General features: G+C 42.4%; 1 protein-coding gene across 5 annotated transcripts in view; it reads left to right on the top strand.

The window, feature by feature from the left end:
• Positions 1 to 4,484: 4,484 nt before the first annotated feature.
• The window catches only part of EXOG (exo/endonuclease G), a 49,405-nt gene continuing 36,720 nt past the window's right edge, over positions 4,485 to 17,169 (top strand). For all 5 annotated transcript variants that reach the window (XR_010835003.1, XR_010835002.1, XR_010835004.1 and 2 more), the window contains exons 1-5: positions 4,485 to 4,690; positions 6,496 to 6,645; positions 8,786 to 8,925; positions 10,431 to 10,507; positions 15,036 to 15,150. Coding sequence is in view for 2 of the 5 variants with exons in the window: in XM_067005671.1 (XP_066861772.1) it covers positions 4,528 to 4,690; positions 6,496 to 6,645; positions 8,786 to 8,925; positions 10,431 to 10,507; positions 15,036 to 15,150 (645 nt within the window). In the remaining 3 variants the exon portion in view is untranslated. The remainder of the gene's footprint in view (positions 4,691 to 6,495; positions 6,646 to 8,785; positions 8,926 to 10,430; positions 10,508 to 15,035; positions 15,151 to 17,169) is intronic.

Raw genomic sequence — 17,169 nt, 5'->3', positions numbered from 1 at the left:
CCTCTCATTTGCCATCTTATATGTCAGTTTTACCAGCTCCTTCTAAATGTGTGTATTATTTGTAAGGAAAAGAAGGAAAATCCTAAGACTTGTCTAATAACTTAGTGGAGAATGTGTGTGTTGGGTTTAGGATGGATAGCAAAGTCTTTTTGAGCTGTGTTATCTAACTTGTATATAAAACTGTAATTAAAAGTTTGGATTCACCTGTTTCTCACGGTTTACAATGATGAATCATTTGAAAACTCTGGAAATGTGACTAGGATATGATTTAAGCCTGTAGAAGTGAAGAAGCTCTTCAAGTGCTAAAACTAAAGACTTCTAGTTTTTGGCTCAAATTCAGTAAGTACTGTTCGTATGCCAGGATATGTGAGATGTAAATGTAATAGGTCACTTTTCACCCTTGTAGCTATAAAATAAAAATTTTGTAGAACAGAAATAGATTGTACTACTGAATTAACAAAAGTTATACTAAAGTATCATGTTTAAAAAAAAAAAAAATATATATATATATATATATACACACACAGAGTTAAGCTTGTTGCTGTTACCCTGTCTGGATTTGAAAAGTGTGCTGATTTATATATATATATATATATATATATATATATATATATACATATATATATAAAACACACACACATATATATATTATATACCCGCACACATCTAAAATGGCCTAAAGCAGACATCCATGTAATTACAGTTGCAAAATGAAGACATTTTGGAGAGAACATTGTATCATAGTTCATTCATTTGCAGTGGATCTTTGTTCCTTTTTACTGTGGTAATTTTAGAAATGAGTGTCAAGTTTGGAATTAGATCTGCTAAGTTGGGGTTTTGCTGCTTGAACTCTGCACTGGGTCCTCAAATAAACCGATGTGAATGTAGTTTTTTCCCCCTGTGTGAAGAGGCAGCCACACCCCAACAGATAGGAGGAAAAATCTAGAACTGTTTCAAGTTTTATCTTTTTGTATATGAAAATAAAATAATAATAATAAAAATCCTGTTGTCTCTCTCTTTTTTTTTTTTTTTTTTTTTTTTTTTTGCGGTATGTGGGCCTTTCACTGTTGCGGCCTCTCCCGTTGCGGAGCACAGGCTCCATGGCCATGGCTCGCGGGCCCAGCCGCTCCACGGCATATGGGATCTTCCCGGACCGGGGCACGAACCCGTGTCCCCTGCATCGGCAGGCGGATTCTCAACCACTGCGCCACCAGGGAAGCCCCTGTTGTCTCTCTTAATCACACGGCAGGGGGTTGTGTTCTCCCACTTACAGGGCCAACTTGAGCACCGCTGTGAATTCCTGCTTGGACGACATGCAGTTAATGGCCGATACCTAGGCTGCCAAGGTCCTTTGGGTGGACTAAGCACAGGTCTCCAGTTCTGCCCTTCAGAAGCTCAGGACTTAGTTGGAGACACTGTGGGCTTTTCCTTAATGGACTGTCCTGGGACTTTGGATATGTTCCTGCAGGACAGGGCTGTTATTTTCCAAATCCCCAAAATCCCCACACACATAACCCTGCTCCCCAATACTATACTTTGCAGAAAACCCTGAGCAATATTTTTGTAAGTGCAGCAGAGAAACCTAGAAAATAAGTTATCAGGACTACTGAGAATACAAGCGTTGCCATTTCCAAACATGGCTGAGTAGCTGGGACACTTGCTGAGCTGTTAAAAAAAATACAGTGATGGAGCACCACCCCAGATCTGAATCAGCAAGCCAGATCTCGTGTTTGGGAGCTCCTGAGTTATCTCACTAGATGCAAACATGGTTCCCTGCTAATAAAATAATTATAGTCTCTACTACCTAATAAAACAGGAAAGACACAGAAATCACCTCACTGCTTCCTGCAGTAACATAAAAGATTTTTTTTTGGCCTCTGACTAATATTTGCTAAGTGGAGAAACAATTGCTTTGAATCCTGGTGGTGTCAACGCCTTTTTCTTCACTGCTTTATTATGAAGATTAAATAACCTGCTTGGATCTCTTTGGAACAATTTTTGATGAAGGGGCCCTCTCTTTAGGAACCAGTTGTCCAGTTTTTGATCCATTTTGTCCTCTGAGAGTTAGAAAGTTCACCTTTTATTAGTGAGTGCCCTTGATGAGAAGGAGAGGAAGATAAAAGGCTAACGTTTTTGAATGAAGACCTTAGCGCTAGCAACACTGGAAGGTCGGACTACAGGGACCATCTGGTTGCTTTCTCTTCAGCAAAGGGATTCTTCCAGTTTAAAAAAAAAAAAAATTGGACACAGAAGCCGGTTCATAAAAGCAGGCTTGCCCAAGTTAGCAAGTAGAAGAGGGCTCGGGCCATTCAGCCTGCCCTCCCACTCCTTCCCTTAATTCTCAAGCACCCTTATGGAATACTAGGGTTCCCCTGATGATAGTTTTAAAACTACTGGTCCTTCATTTTAAAGGTGGACAAACAGGCCCAGAGGAGGTACCCTACCCAGAGTCAGGCAGCCTTTACTTCTAATTCTTGACTCTTGGGGCCCAGTGTGGGGTTCACTGTTGTTTCCAAGTACAGGATGTGGGGGAGGAAGAGTCACCCACCATTTCTCTCTCTTTCTGGTGCTTAGCCCAGTGCATGGCACTTAGGAGGGCCTTGAGAACTACCTCTTAAGTGAATGTATGTATTTAGTAAATTCTGATGGAAGCTGTCAAAGCAGCTTTGAAACCTACAGATACCAGTGTTGCCTGGTTGTATTTGTCTGGACTCTTTTTTTTTTTTTTTTTTTTTTTTGCGGTACGCGGGCCTCTCACTGTTGTGGCCTCTCCCGTTGCGGAGCACAGGCTCTGGACGCGCAGGCGCAGCGGCCACGGCTCACGGGCCCAGCCGCTCCGCGGCATGTGGGATCTTCCCGGACGGGGGCACGAACCCGTGTCCCCTGCATCGGCAGGCGGACTCTCAACCGCTGCGCCACCAGGGAAGCCCTGTCTGGACTCTTGATTGCACATGTCAGACACCATTAAACAAAAAGGGGGCTTTGCTGGAAGGATCCTGGGGCAAGTGGCCAGCCAAGCCTTGGGTAAAGGCAGGATGTGTCTGGGCTTCTTCAGGAGCCTTGGAAGCTGGGGTCAGCATGGCACGCCTTCACCCGTGTCTCAGCATTTGTTCCATTGGTGTTCTGTGCAAGACCAGATGCATCTACTCTTTGTCTACTTGGCAAGAAAAAAGGCTGTAGACAGAGCGGGAGTTCCATATGTCACAGCTTTGCTATCTGGAGAAAGTTCCAGATCGAAAATCCTTAGGAAGACTCTGGTTGACTTAGCTCAACCAGTTAGTGTCAGAAACCCTGGGGAATATACAAAATGACTTCATGACAGGTATTCCTGGGAGGGCGCGTGGAGCCTTGAAGCTGTCAAAACAACGTATACATTTAAGTTGGTTGTTAGAAATGGCCTCCTGCTTAGTGAACTAAATCCACATGGAATGCTGGAGATTATGCTGCAAAATGAAGAAGACGTATTTATTTGTGAGTGGGAGTGCATAAAACATATCCTTCCTTTGACAGCAGGCATTCAGCAATCCGGATTTCATATGCTGTCAAGATAAAGGAGAGCTGTCTTGGGCTTCCCTGGTGGCGCAGTGGTTGAGAGTCCGCCTGCTGATGCAGGGCACACGCGTTCATGCCCCGGTCCGGGAAGATCCCACATGCCGCGGAGCTGCTAGGCCTGTGAGCCATGGCCGCTGAGCCTGCGCGTCCGGAGCCTGTGCTCTGCAACAGGAGAGGCCACAACAGTGAGAGAGGCCCGCGTACCACACACACACACACAAATAGTAATAAAGTAGAGCTGCCTAAATAAAAATAGCTAATATTAACAGAGCACTTAACGACACGCCCCAGGTTCTTCCCTAAATGCTTTACATGGTTAATCTCCTTTAATCCTCACAAGAACCCTATGGTCTAATAAGTATTATTATTATTACTATTATTATTCCCGTTTTAAAAAGAGGAAACAGAAAGGTAGAAAGTGGTTGAGTGGGGATCCAAACCCCTGTGCTCTGATTCAGGGTCCTAAACCACCATGGAGTACTGTCTTGTCAAGAAACTCCTTAGGAGATGCAAAGCTATCTTTAGAAGTTACGATTTGTGTACCGTGCGATTTCAAAGCCACGTGTCATGAGGACATCCAATGTGGCACAGGTTTTAGAATCAGACCTAAGTTGGAATCTCGGTTCTGAAGACCTTAGCGTAAGCATGCGCAAGTGGTTTACTCACCAATTAAACGGGACTAAGAGTATTTTCTTCTCAGGACTGTATGTGCACATACTGAGCCTTCAAGGCGTCATGCTCTCACCCATCACCCGGTCCAGGGGACCAGGGGTGGAGCCGGGACGCGCCTGAGCCTCCAGGTTTGTCACCAGGGGGCGCGCGTTTGCGCTCTGGCTTCTGGCGTCTCCTGAGAGGCTCAGGGCCAGCGACTCCAGGTAGCGCATGCGTGTCTTGGTCCCGCGGTCGCGATTGGCTTTCGGGCGGCTGACCTGGAGTGCGCATGCGCTAAGGCAAACGCCTAGTGTCTCGGGTAAGATGGCTGCGAAAACTTTTGCCTCACGCTTCAGAGGCTCCCGACGCTTTTTGAGTGGCTTCGTGGCTGGAGCCGTCGCGGGCGCTATGGGAACCGGGCTAACTGTCGTGCAGTTCCTCCGGAGTCAGGACTCTGGGTCAGCGTTGGCAGTGAGGGAGCCGGACGGTGAGTGTGTGCGCCCCCAGGTCTCGGGCCCGGGCTGCTACCGCGGGCAGGAGCCGTAACCATGTACGCGCGCTGTCTCCACTCGCCAGGCCCTTGGTCGTCTGCCGTGCAGTCTCCCGGCTTGGCTTCCTCTCCCCGCGTTGCGTCTCACCTTCCTGCTCCTTGTACTTCCTTCCCTCTGGGGATCTACTGCCCCGACATGTGTGTTTTTATTGTCTGTGTCCTCCCCTAGATTGTTAGCTCCATAAGCGCTCGGACGGTGTCAGTTTTGTTCTCCACCAGCCTGGTACCTGGTACATAATTGGCATCCAGTACGTATGGATGAATGAACGAATGAACACATAGTTTTAGCAGATCAGTTAACTGTCCTCAATTTATCACCGTTCAAATGAGGAATACCTGCTGGCCCTTCTTCAAAGTATGTAAATCCGCAGGTTACCAGGTGTATCTTATATTTGACAAAGTAAATGAGCTCATGCTCGTTTCTTTCTGTCTCGGATATACTAATTTAACTTGCTCCTCCTGATACTTGGCATTTAGGAAGAGAGCAACTCTGATGGGTTGAAGCCTGGAGAGCGCATCAAGAGAGAATTATTTGGAAACCGACTCCCTGTTCCGTGCGTGCTTGGTTTCTCCCACTAGGAGAAGCAATACCAGTTTTACCACTGTCTTGCTGCAGCACACACCTCTGCTTCAGTACCAGAACATTGAGGAAGAGTGTCAATGAACGATGGTCTTTTTTTTTTTTTTTTTTTTGCGTTGGGCCTTCGTTGCTGCACGCGGGCTTTCTCTAGTTGCGGCGAGCGGGGGCTACTCTTCGTTGCGGTGCGCGGACTTCTCATTGCGGTGGCTTCTCTTGTTGCAGAGCACGGGCTCTAGGAGCACGGGCTTCAGTAGTTGTAGCACGCGGGGTCACAGGCTCAGCAGCCGTGGTGCACGAGCTTAGTTGCTCCACAGCATGTGGGATCTTCCCGAACCAGGGCTTGAACCCGAGTCCCCTGCATTGGCAGGCGGATTCTAAACCACTGCACCACCAGGGAAGCCCCGGAACGATGGTCTTTTAAAAAAAAATTAAAAGGCTGTGCTTTTGTCCCCACATTAACTCTTAGAACATAATGAGTAGGTAGGCTGTCTCGCATTCAATCATATCAATGACTAGTAATGACAGGAGTTTTTCCTTTGCTGCTTTTGTATACACTGTACTTTGTGGGGCAGAGATTTGAAAATTTGATGTGAAAGACCAGCAAGATCAGGTCCTTATTTAACAGTTAATGAGGTACTTCCCTGGTGGTACAGTGTTTAAGAATCCGCCTGCCAATGCAGGGGACACGGGTTCGAGCCCTGGTCGAGGAAGATCCCACATGCCGCGGAGCAGCTAAGCCTGTGTGCCACAACTACTAGCCCGCGCTCTAGCACAAGAGAAGCCACCTTATTGAGAAGCATGTGCACCTCACCGCAACTAGAGAAAGCCCGCGGGCAGCAAAGAAGACCCAACACAGCAATCAATCAATCAATCAATCAATAAGAAAATAAATAAATTAGAAAATTAAAAAAAAATTTTTTTAATTAAAAAAAAGAACAGTTAATGAAATAGCTACAGTTTACCTGGATAGAACTATACAACTGATTATAGAGAAAACCAGTATTTTGCCTACTGTCTCTTTGCTTTATAAGTAATTGCAAAAATGAGATCACCTGGTTGATTAAATTGTTGAGTCAGTCCTTTGTCTTACCCCCTTCCTTATAATTTTTTATTCCTAATAATAGTCACTAACTTATTTTTTTCTTCTGTTTTTCATTTTTAGGTTCTGCAGAAAGGGCTCTCTTAGAACAATTTGGATTCCCTTTAACTGGAACAGAGACGAGGTGCTACACTAACCATGCCTTGTCTTATGATCAGTCAAAGCGGGTGCCTAGATGGGTTCTTGAACATATATCCAAGAGCAAGATAACGGGTAGGTGGTTAGAAGCAAAGGCATTGATGAAAGACGTTTCCAAATTTAGAACAAGGAGGATTATTAATAATTTTAACCATTTCTACTTTACAGCACATTTAGAAAAGCATGGTGTTTGTATGGCTCACTAGATAAATGGACCCTGCCTGGCAACCAGGGCGCCCTAGACCTTTCCAGGCTGTCTCAGGGGTTGAGAGGATCTGTATCTTGACACGTGAATTGGAGGCTTTGTAATAAATATTGTTGCAATGAGCACCACTCATTCATTACCTCCATAAATGCTTTTTTTTTTCCCCTGCCTCAGGTTTATTTGTACAAATAGCACAGGAGGACACCAGCCCCATGCAGACAGCAGCCAGGGGTCACACCAGTCCTTCTGTCCTCACATTGGCAGATAAAGTTCTCTACTCCAGAGCCTTTGTGGGGTTCTGGGCACCTTTGGGAGCCTGAGCTTGAGCTGGAGCAGCATCTGCATCTGCAGCCTTGGCCTTGGTTTGAGCCTTGGCCTGGGACTTTGGCCGGCAGAGCCTGAGACCCTTGGCGATGGCGGGCATGAGCACGTTTCCCGAGCTTGGGGTGAGCAGTGTAGGCAAGTTGACTGAGCTTGCGGCTGCCGCCCGTTGGGATCTTGGGCTTGACCTCCTTGGGCTTTACGAGAGCCTTTTTAAGAAAAGTAATTAATTTATTATTTAGTTTTGGCTGTGTTGGGTCTTTGTTGCTGCGCGCAGACTTTCTTTAGTTGTGGCGAGCGGGGGCTACTCGTCATTGTGGTGCGTGGGCTTCTCATTGCGGTGGCTTCTCTTGTTGTGGAGCATGGTGTCTGGGTGCACGGGCTCAGTAGCTGTGGCTCTCGGGCTCTAGAGCGCAGGCTCAGTAGTTGTGGCGCACGGACTTAGTTGCTCCGCAGCATGTGGGATCTTCCCGGACCAGGGCTCGAACCCGTGTCCCCTGCATTGGCAGGTGGATTCTTAACCACTGCGCCACCAGGGGAGTCCCCCCGCCCCCAAATGATTTTTCAAGGGCAGTGAGCACCAGACAAAGAAAACCAGACATACCAGGAAGTGATTCCAATGGTAATGACACTTAGAGAAGTTTACTAGTAATTCTCTCTTTACAGTTATTATTATTTTTTTTATGGGGTGATTCTAAGAAGCTAGGCATTAGATACTTTGAACCTTGGGGTCTGGTAATTTAATTTTTTTCTTGATTGAATGAAATGACATTAGAATCAGTAACTTCATTAATCCCCATTTTACACTTTTTTGAGTAGCAGCCTGAGTATATTCCATTTGTCCTCAAAATTTTTATAGTTTAACATGGCCTGTCCTAATGACAGTGGAAAACATAGTGTTAGGATTCGCTGATGTCCACGGTGGCAAACTATTCTGGAGGTATCAGAATATAAGTAAAATTGAGATTTTGTCTTTCCTGTGTGGTGCTCAGATATTTTGTGTCAGGAGTTTCTGGATTGATCTCATAACCTAAATGTTTGTTTTGTCGTGGCTTAAGAGGCAGTAAGCAAGATTTCAGAGGCACTCTCTCCCTCCTCTAGTCTGTGCCTGCCCAGAACAAATTGTTTTGTGTCTATATATGTCCATTATTTCAGTACATATAAACTTGTCAAATACCGTTGAACAACATACAATACATGGGGGTCTTTTTTTTTTGGCCGTGCCACGCGGCACGTGGGATCTTAATTTGCCGAGCAGGGATCGCACCCATGCACCCCACACGGAGTCTTAGTCATTGGACCTCCAAGGAAGTCCCCGTGGGGGTCTTTTTTAAAAAGCAAGAGTGTATTTAGTAACTAAGCTTTTTATACAGCTCAGCTATTTGATTGGTCATTGCTTTTACATAGATAACTATCCAAGGGATTTTTCCCTTTAACTTGAAAGGCCAGAAACAAAAGTGTATGAGATGAGATGGCTGCACTGTATGAAAAACATTCTTTCCTGGACTAGGCCTTGCTAAATTCAGGTGAAGTAGCTGAACTATCCCAGGAACTTGAGACATGCGTGCTGTCACTAAGTACTAGCTGCTCAGAGAGATACAAGCCAGCAGCAAGCAGTTTGCCTTGCTTAGAGAATCTTGAGGGATACTTGTCCACTGGTAACTTACCATTTTGTGTGTTTTTCTGCAGGTGATGCAGACAGAAAACATTGTAAATTCAAGCCAGATCCCAGCATCCCTCCAGCCTTCAGTGCCTTCAACGAGGACTATGTTGGCAGTGGGTGGTCACGAGGACACATGGCTCCAGCAGGAGATAACAAATTCTCATCTGTAGGCATATTTTTGGGGAGGGATGGGAACACAGGGCTGGTATTATGTGTACCATGGGATTTGGAAATTAAAAACCTAGGAGCCAAACCCTAACACTTGAGAATTTTCATACCCTATTTTGTATTTTTCTTCCTGATTTCACTTCCTTTCTTTGCTCAGATGCTCAGACATTTTTAAACAGGTTGAGGAAAACTAAATGCTATTCAAAAGGGAATTGGAAAGCCAATAGAAGCTACAGCTACTCACTCATTTTTATCTTGAAAAATTTCAGACCTGTAGAAAAGTTGAAAAAAGAACACAGCAAAAATATTTTGACTTGTAGAAAAGTTGAGGATAGTACAGCAAAAACATTTTGATACATATATTTTGTATATGCATTTTTTTAAACCATGGACAGTGAATTGCAGACATTATAACACTTCATGCCTAAGAAGATTGCTCGAGAGATTGTATTATCTAAAGATGAGGATATTTGAATATATGTCAAGTGTATCATTATACCAAGAAATGTGTGCAAGTGTATTTTTCTTTATTTGTACAATAATATCCAGTATGCAGTTCTCATTCAGATTTGCCATATTTTCCCAATTATGTCCTTTACAACTTTTTTTTTGGATTCAGTATCTAATCATGAATCACATATTACATTTAGTTGTCATGTCTCTCTAGCATCCTTTAATTTAGGATAATTTCTCTGCCAAAAAAAGGCGAGAAATGTCTTTTCTGACATTGGCATTTATTGCATGAATTGGTGATTATTATCATTAAGATAGTGGTTCTTAACCTTGGATACTCATTGTAACTACCTTGGGAAGTTTTAAAAAATCCTGATGCCCAGACCTGTAACCCAGAGCAGTTAAATCAGAAATTCTAGGGGTTGGGACCTAGGCATCGATATTTTTGAAGCTCCCTAGGTTATTTCAATGTGCATCCAAGGCTGAGAGCCACGGTTTGACGAGAGGGTATTTGGTGGCCTTGGCAGTGTAGATCATTGAAAGGAAATCCAACGACAGAGCCTTGGGTTTACAGGTCAAAAGTGTGAGATGAATGAACACATGGTGGCTAGACATTCAAATGAATAGGACTTTTTTGGTGCCACTCTTGAACTAATGTGTTTGCACTGTACTACTTAAATACTACTGTGCTCCTGAAATCTGCCCTTTGTTGAGAAACCCTCTGCCAGAGGCTTAGCACTAGAATTCACCTTTTAGCTTTATACTGGAAATTTTTCGTTCATAGAGTCTACATTGTAGGTTTGAATTTTATAAATTGTAAAGAAAAGCAGCACACCAAACTACTTCTTTTGTTATAGACCTTATTCTGAATAATCATTATTGAGCTTTCTGTCATGGAGTAGCTGTGGCTTTCATTTATCTAAACAGATAGTTGCTGTAATTGCCTGAAGCTAAGGTATGAATAAGGAACTGGTTATCTCTGCTTTGTAAAATCTCTCTCAAAGGGAAAGGTATTTCAGTGCAAGTTACTATTTTTATTTCTTTTCACAGAAAGCCATGGCTGAAACCTTTTACCTTTCTAATATCGTGCCTCAGAATTTTGATAATAATGCTGGTTATTGGAACAGGTGAGGGGTGAGAGATTTTTGTTTGTTTGTTTGTTTGTTTTGCGGTATGCAGGCCTCTCACTGTTGTGGCCCCTCCCATTGCGGAGCACAGGCTCCGGGACGCGCAGACTCAGCGGCCATGGCTCACGGGCCCAGCCGCTCCGCGGCATGTGGGATCCTCCCGGACCAGGGCACGAACCCGCGTCCCCTGCATCGGCAGGCGGACTCTCAACCACTGCGCCACCAGGGAAGCCCCATTACCAGTTTTTGTTTGGTTTTTTTTTAACATCGTTATTGGAGTACAACTGCTTTACAATGGTATGTTAGTTTCTGCTTTACAACAAAATGAATCAGTTATACATATACATATGTTCCCATATCTCTTCCCTCTTGCGTCTCCCTCCCTCCCACCCTCCCTATCCCACCCCTCTAGGTGGTCACAAAGCACCAAGCTGATCTCCCTGTGCTATGCAGCTGCTTCCCACTAGCTATCTATTTTACATTTGGTAGTGTATACATGTCCATGCCACTCTCACACTTCATCACAGCTTACCCTTGCCCCTCTCCACCATATGCTCAAGTCCATACTCTAGTAGGTCTGTGTTTTATTCCCATCCTACTCCTAGTCTCTTCATGACATTTTTTTTCTTAGATTCCATATATATGTGTTAGCATACGGTATTTGTTTTTCTCCTTCTGACTTACTTCACTCTGTATGACAGACTCCAGGTCTATCTATCTCATTACAAATAACTCAGCTTCACTTCTTTTTATGGCTGAGTAATATTCCATTGTATATATGTGCCACATCTTCTTTATCCATTCATCTGTTAATGGACACTTAGGTTGCTTCCGTGTCCTGGCTATTGTAAATAGAGCTGCAATGAACATTTTGGTACATGACTCTTTTTGAATTACGGTTTTCTCAGGGTATATGCCCAGTCGTGGGATTGCTGGGTCGTATGGTAGTTCTATTTGTAGTTTTTTAAGGAACCTCCATACTGTTCTCCATAGTGGCTGTATCAATTTACATTCCCACCAGCAGTGCAAGAGTGTTCCCTTTTCTCCACACCCTTTCCAGCATTTGTTCTAGAGTTTTTGATGATGGCCATTCTGACCAGTGTGAGATGATATCTCATTGTAGTTTTGATTTGCATTTCTCTAATGATTAATGATGTTGAGCATTCTTTCATGTGTTTGTTGGCAATCTGTATATCTTCTTTGGAGAAATGTCTATTTAGGTCTTCTGCCCATTTTTGGATTGGGTTGTTTTTCTTTCTTTTTTTTTTTGCGGTACGCGGGCGTCTCCCGTTGCTGAGCACAGGCTCCGGACGCGCAGGCTCAGCGGCCACGGCTCACAGGCCCAGCCGCTCCGTGGCATGTGGGATCTCCCCAGACCGGGGCATGAACCCGTGTCCCCTGCAGTGGCAGGCGGACCCCCAACCACTGCACCACCAGGGAAGCCCTGTTTGTTTGTTTTTTTGTTATTGAGCTGCATGAGTTGCTTATAAATTTTAGCGATTAATCCTTTGTCAGTTGCTTCATTTGCAAATATTTTCTCCCATTCTGAGGGTTGTCTTTTGGTCTTGTTTATGGTTTCCTTTGCTGTGCAAAAGCTTTTAAGTTTCATTAGGTCCCATTTGTTTATTTGTGTTTTTATTTCCATTTCTCTAGGAGGTGGGTCAAAAAGGATCTTGCTGTGATTTATGTCATAGAGTGTTCTGCCTATGTTTTCCTCTAAGAGTTTGATAGTGTCTGGCCTTACATGTAGATCTTTAACCCATTTTGAGTTTATTTTTGTGTATGGTGTTAGGGAGTGTTCTAATTTCATACTTTTACATGTAGCTGTCCAGTTTTCCCAGCACCACTTATTGAAGAGGCTGTCTTTTCTCCACTCTATATTCATGCCTCCTCCATTACCAGTTTTTGATAGAAGCTGTTTACAGTAGTCCCCCATTATTCATGGTTTTGGTTTTTGCTGTTTGTTACTCACCGTCCACAGTCCAAAAATATTAAGTGGCAAATTCCAGAAATTAACAATTCATAAGTTTTAAATTGGCACGTTGCTGAGTAACCTGATAAAATCTAGCGCCTCCTGCCGTGTCCTGCCAGGGATGTGAATCTTCCCTTTGTACAGCGTATTCCCCTCATTGGTCAGTAATTGTCTCGCTTTCATAGTGCTTGTGTTCAAGTAACCCTTACTTTACTTAATAATGGCCCGCAAACACAAGAGTAGTGATGCTGGCAACTTGGATTTGCTGAATAGAAACTGTAAAGTGCTTCCCTTAAGTGAAAAGGTAAAAGATGTTGACTTAAGAAAGAAAATAAATTGTATGCTGAGATGGTTGAGATCTGTGGTAAAAAGGAATCTTCTATCTGTGAAACTGTGAAGAAGAAAAAAGAAACTCATGCTAGTTTTGCTGTTGCATCTAGAGCTGCAAAAGTTATGGCCACTAAGCATAAGTGCTTAGTTTAGATGGAAAAGTCATTAAATTTGTACAATAAAATATTTTGAGAGAGAGACCACACCCATATAACTTTTTTTACAGTATATTGTTATAATTGTTCTGTTTTATTTTTAGTTATTGTGTTAGTCTCTTACTATACCTAATTTATAAATTAAACTTTATCATAGGTATATATGTATAGGAAAAAACATAGTGTATATAGGATTTGTCACTGTCTGCAGTTTCAGAAATTCACTGAGGGTCTTGGAGCGTATTCTGTGTGGATGGGGGGGCTACTGTATAAAATCATCTGGGCATCCTGTATTTTTCTGATGCTTTCATGCAGTTCTTTCAGGGAATCTTTTAAGCATTTAAAACTGGTACAAATATTTCATGCTGTTGCGTTTTCCCCAGACATTACTGTGTGGTTTGAAATAATGAAGAGAGCACCCCACACTAAAAAAGACTTCAACAATTATCAGTCATGGCCCACATTTGTTTCATCTACATACTCTCCTTTCTCCCTACGCAGATTATTTTAAGCAGGTCACAGATGTATTATTTTATCCACAAATATTTTGATATATATTTTTAGAAGATAAGAATTCTTTAAAAATATAACCAGAGTACTGTCATTGCCCCTAAAAATGTAACAGTAATTCAGTAATTCCTTGTTAACAGTCAGTGTTCAAATTTCCCTGCTGGTTTTTACCTTTTTTTTTTTGGTTGATTCTAACACAGTCCACACATAGATTTGGGTAATATATCTCTTCAGTCCTTTTTAATCTGTAGGCTTCTCCTCTTCTCCCTGCCGCCGCAAATTATTGGTTGAAGATCTGGGATGTTTGTCCTATAGAGTTTTCTTTCCATATTCTGACTGATTACATACCTTTGGAAGCATTTAACATTTTCCTTTTTCAAGGGATATATTTTTTGGAGGAAAACTTTACTTTTAATTGGGCATATATGCTGTAAGATGTAATATTGATTTTACTTTTTAGATACAGAAACTGAGGAATGATGTCATGCATTGTTACCTCTCATAAATTGCTTCCAACTGCAGTATAAAAAAGTTCATATTAAAACTACTTGCCAGGCCTTCCCTGGTGGCGCAGTGGTTAAGAATCCACCTGCCAATGCAGGGGACACGGGTTTGAACCCTGCTCTGGGAAGATCCCACATGCCGTGGAGCAACTGAGCCTGTGTGCCACAACTACTGAGCCTGTGCTCTAGAGTCCGTGAGCCACAACTGCTGAGCCCAAGTGCCACAACTACTGAAGTCCATGCGCCTAGAGCCTGTGCTCTGCAGCAAGAGAAGCCACCCAATGAGAAGCCCGTGCACCGCAACGAAGAGTAGCCCCCGCTCGCCGCAACTAGAGAAAAGCCCACACACAGCAGCAAAGTCCCAACGCAGCCAAAAATAAAAATAAATAAATTTATTTTAAAAAATAAAAAATAAAACTACTTGCCATTTTCATCTAATAAGTTAGCAAGAACAGTTTTTAAATGATTATTCCCAGTGTTCTAAAGATTCTTGTGAAACTGCTGCGTCATATTTTGGAGTTTATAGAGTAAATTTGTACAATCTCATTAAAAATATTAGTTTTACATATAATCAAGCGTCATTAAAATATTTATTCAATAAAGTAATTCTGTCCCTTGAAATTTATTCTAAGGAATTAATACAATGTTGCATTATTTAAGAAATGTCAGGATAAACCCATTGTCCTACAATAGGAGTAGTTACATAAAAAAGATATATCAACTTTTTGAAATGATGTAATTCTTGAAAAAAGTTTATTTTGAGAACTAGGGCATAGAAAAATAGAGGAAACAAAACAGAATTTCAGTTATAAACTGTACATTGAATGCATACACAGGAAAATGTAGGCAGTTATATAAATGCGTGTATTTTTAAAGTTTTTCCATGCAGTAAACACTGGGAAGAACATTGCTTATATGCTTATAGTGTTTTGTGCCGTGTTCTCTTTACATTGATTTCTCTAATATCTTGGTATCTCTCTTAAGGACTTGATATGGTTTGCTGCTTTTTCTACATTTATGTGTGAGAATGTCACACATCTTTTTGCTTTGTTTCTCAGAATAGAAATGTACTGTCGAGAACTGACAGAGAGATTTGAGGACATCTGGATAGTATCTGGACCGCTGACCTTACCTCAGACTGGGAGCAATGGAAGGAAAACAGTTAGTTACCAGGTAGGAACGTGTTTTAATATTCAAGCTTATGTTATTTGCATGAGATTATAATCTCATTCTTTATTCTACTTTTTAATTTCATTTATTCACCAGGATTTATTGAGCACCTGTTGGAATAATAGGCATAGAGGATAAAATCATGCGTTAAAAAGCAAGCATTGACTTCAAGGCACTCACAGTTTAGAAGGGGAAATAGACATGTTATCAGTTATGTTAAAGTGTGATCTGATGTATAAACGCATAGATGAAGTGGTGTCGGAATGAACTGACCAACCCTATTTGTGGGGGTCAGGAAGACTTCACAGAGGAGGAGATATGTTTTTCTGGCCCCGCTGCATGTGGGATCTTAGTTTCTCGACCAGGGATCGAACCCTCACCCCCTGCATTGGAAGCACAGAGTCTTAACCACTGGACCGCCAGGGAAGTCCCCCAAGGAGGAGATTTTTGAGCTAGACTTGATGGATGAGTAAGCGTGAACTGAGTCAGGAGGGAAGCACGGGGACTCCAGAGGATGGATGGTGTGAGCGCAGGACACTTGAGATCAATAGCAGAATTATGGGGTTTAAGTATCGTTATAGACATGGGCTGAACTCAGGCAGATGGAGTGAGGAGGATTAGAGGAATACAGGAAAGAGTAATCACAAATTCATTTTTTGGGTGAAGAAGAGGGAAAAATTCAGGAAGGCATCCAGATTGCAGTTAGTTGAATAAATGGGAGGAACAGCTTTTCTTTTAGATGCTTGGATTTTTTTAAAAAGGTGAAGTTTTTTTTTTACACACGCACAATATTTCAGAACTTTATGAACTAAAGGAAAGGGAGATTGAAGATAGAGTATAATTAGGGATGTGAGAGCTGTAGACGGCTTCTGTTAATGCCTAAGATTAATGATTCTGCCAAGATATGGACACCAAGGGGGTAAAAGGAGGGTAGGATGAATTGGGATATTGGGACTGACATATATACACTAATATGTGTAAAATAGATAACTAATGAGAACCTGCTGTATAGCACAGGGAACTCCACTGTACAGTAGAAACTAACACAACGTTATAAAACAACTATACCCTCAATTAACAAAAAAAAAAGGAAAAAAAAAGGATTCTGCCAAGAGGGTGGCTGAACTGATGTACTGTGAGATCTACAGAGGGTCAGGAATGAATTGAGGTGAGGAGGAAGAAAGGTGATGGAGTCAGTGAAAGGAGAGGGATTGAAGGACTTCCTGGAAAGGCAAAGAGGAGGTGTGTTTGGGGGGAACATCTAGTAGATGTTTAGTAAATGCTGCTTAGGTTACATGGTTACTTCAGGGGGTCTGTGATAAAATTGAATGATCCAAGAAACAGTTAGGGAAACGAAAACTATTTTAGGGTGTATTCTGTCCCACTTGACTGGCTTATTATCAGCCCGCCTGGCTCTGATGAGCAGTGATGTGTAAGTCTCCAAGTGTTCACACAGGTGCTCATGCCCTCAGAGTATTCCAGGCGTTCTTGTGGGAGTGAAGGACTGGCAACAGAGTTAGTATTCCAAGCAGATTAATCTCTCTCCTCTCATCAACTTGCTAATTTTTGTATTTTTTGTAATACTAGAAGGAAAAAATGCCTTAAAGCTCTGTTTGTTCTCTTATTTTTCGAATACTAATTATTCTTGAGCTTTGGTCAATCCTCTTTGCTCTTACTTTTGGAAAATAGGTTCTCCCAGCTTTCGCTTCTATACCTTAAATGATCAAATTACAGTTTTGTGTGGGCTTTGTTTTCATAAAATTGAAAGATTTGTATGACGAGCTTACTGTGTAGTAGAAGAAAAATGTATACAAGGTTTAAAAGGGACAGTTAACCAGTAGTGAAGAGCATTTCACGAAACAGCTTCTTTTTGTGTGTGTGACTATTTCTGTTAAATATGTTTTGGCCACGTGCTGTCATGGGAAGTATATTGTTTTTCTTAAGTTGGATATAATTTTTATTATCCGTCTGCTAAAATTGCCTAGAAGCAGTGATATGCTATTAACAATAGCAGAGTGTACC

Source organism: Kogia breviceps, chromosome 10 (genome assembly GCF_026419965.1).
Source record: "Kogia breviceps isolate mKogBre1 chromosome 10, mKogBre1 haplotype 1, whole genome shotgun sequence".
Lineage (NCBI taxonomy): Eukaryota > Metazoa > Chordata > Mammalia > Artiodactyla > Physeteridae > Kogia > Kogia breviceps.
Note: the sequence above shows the minus strand (reverse complement) of the source record. Positions and strands in the feature narration are given on the sequence as shown.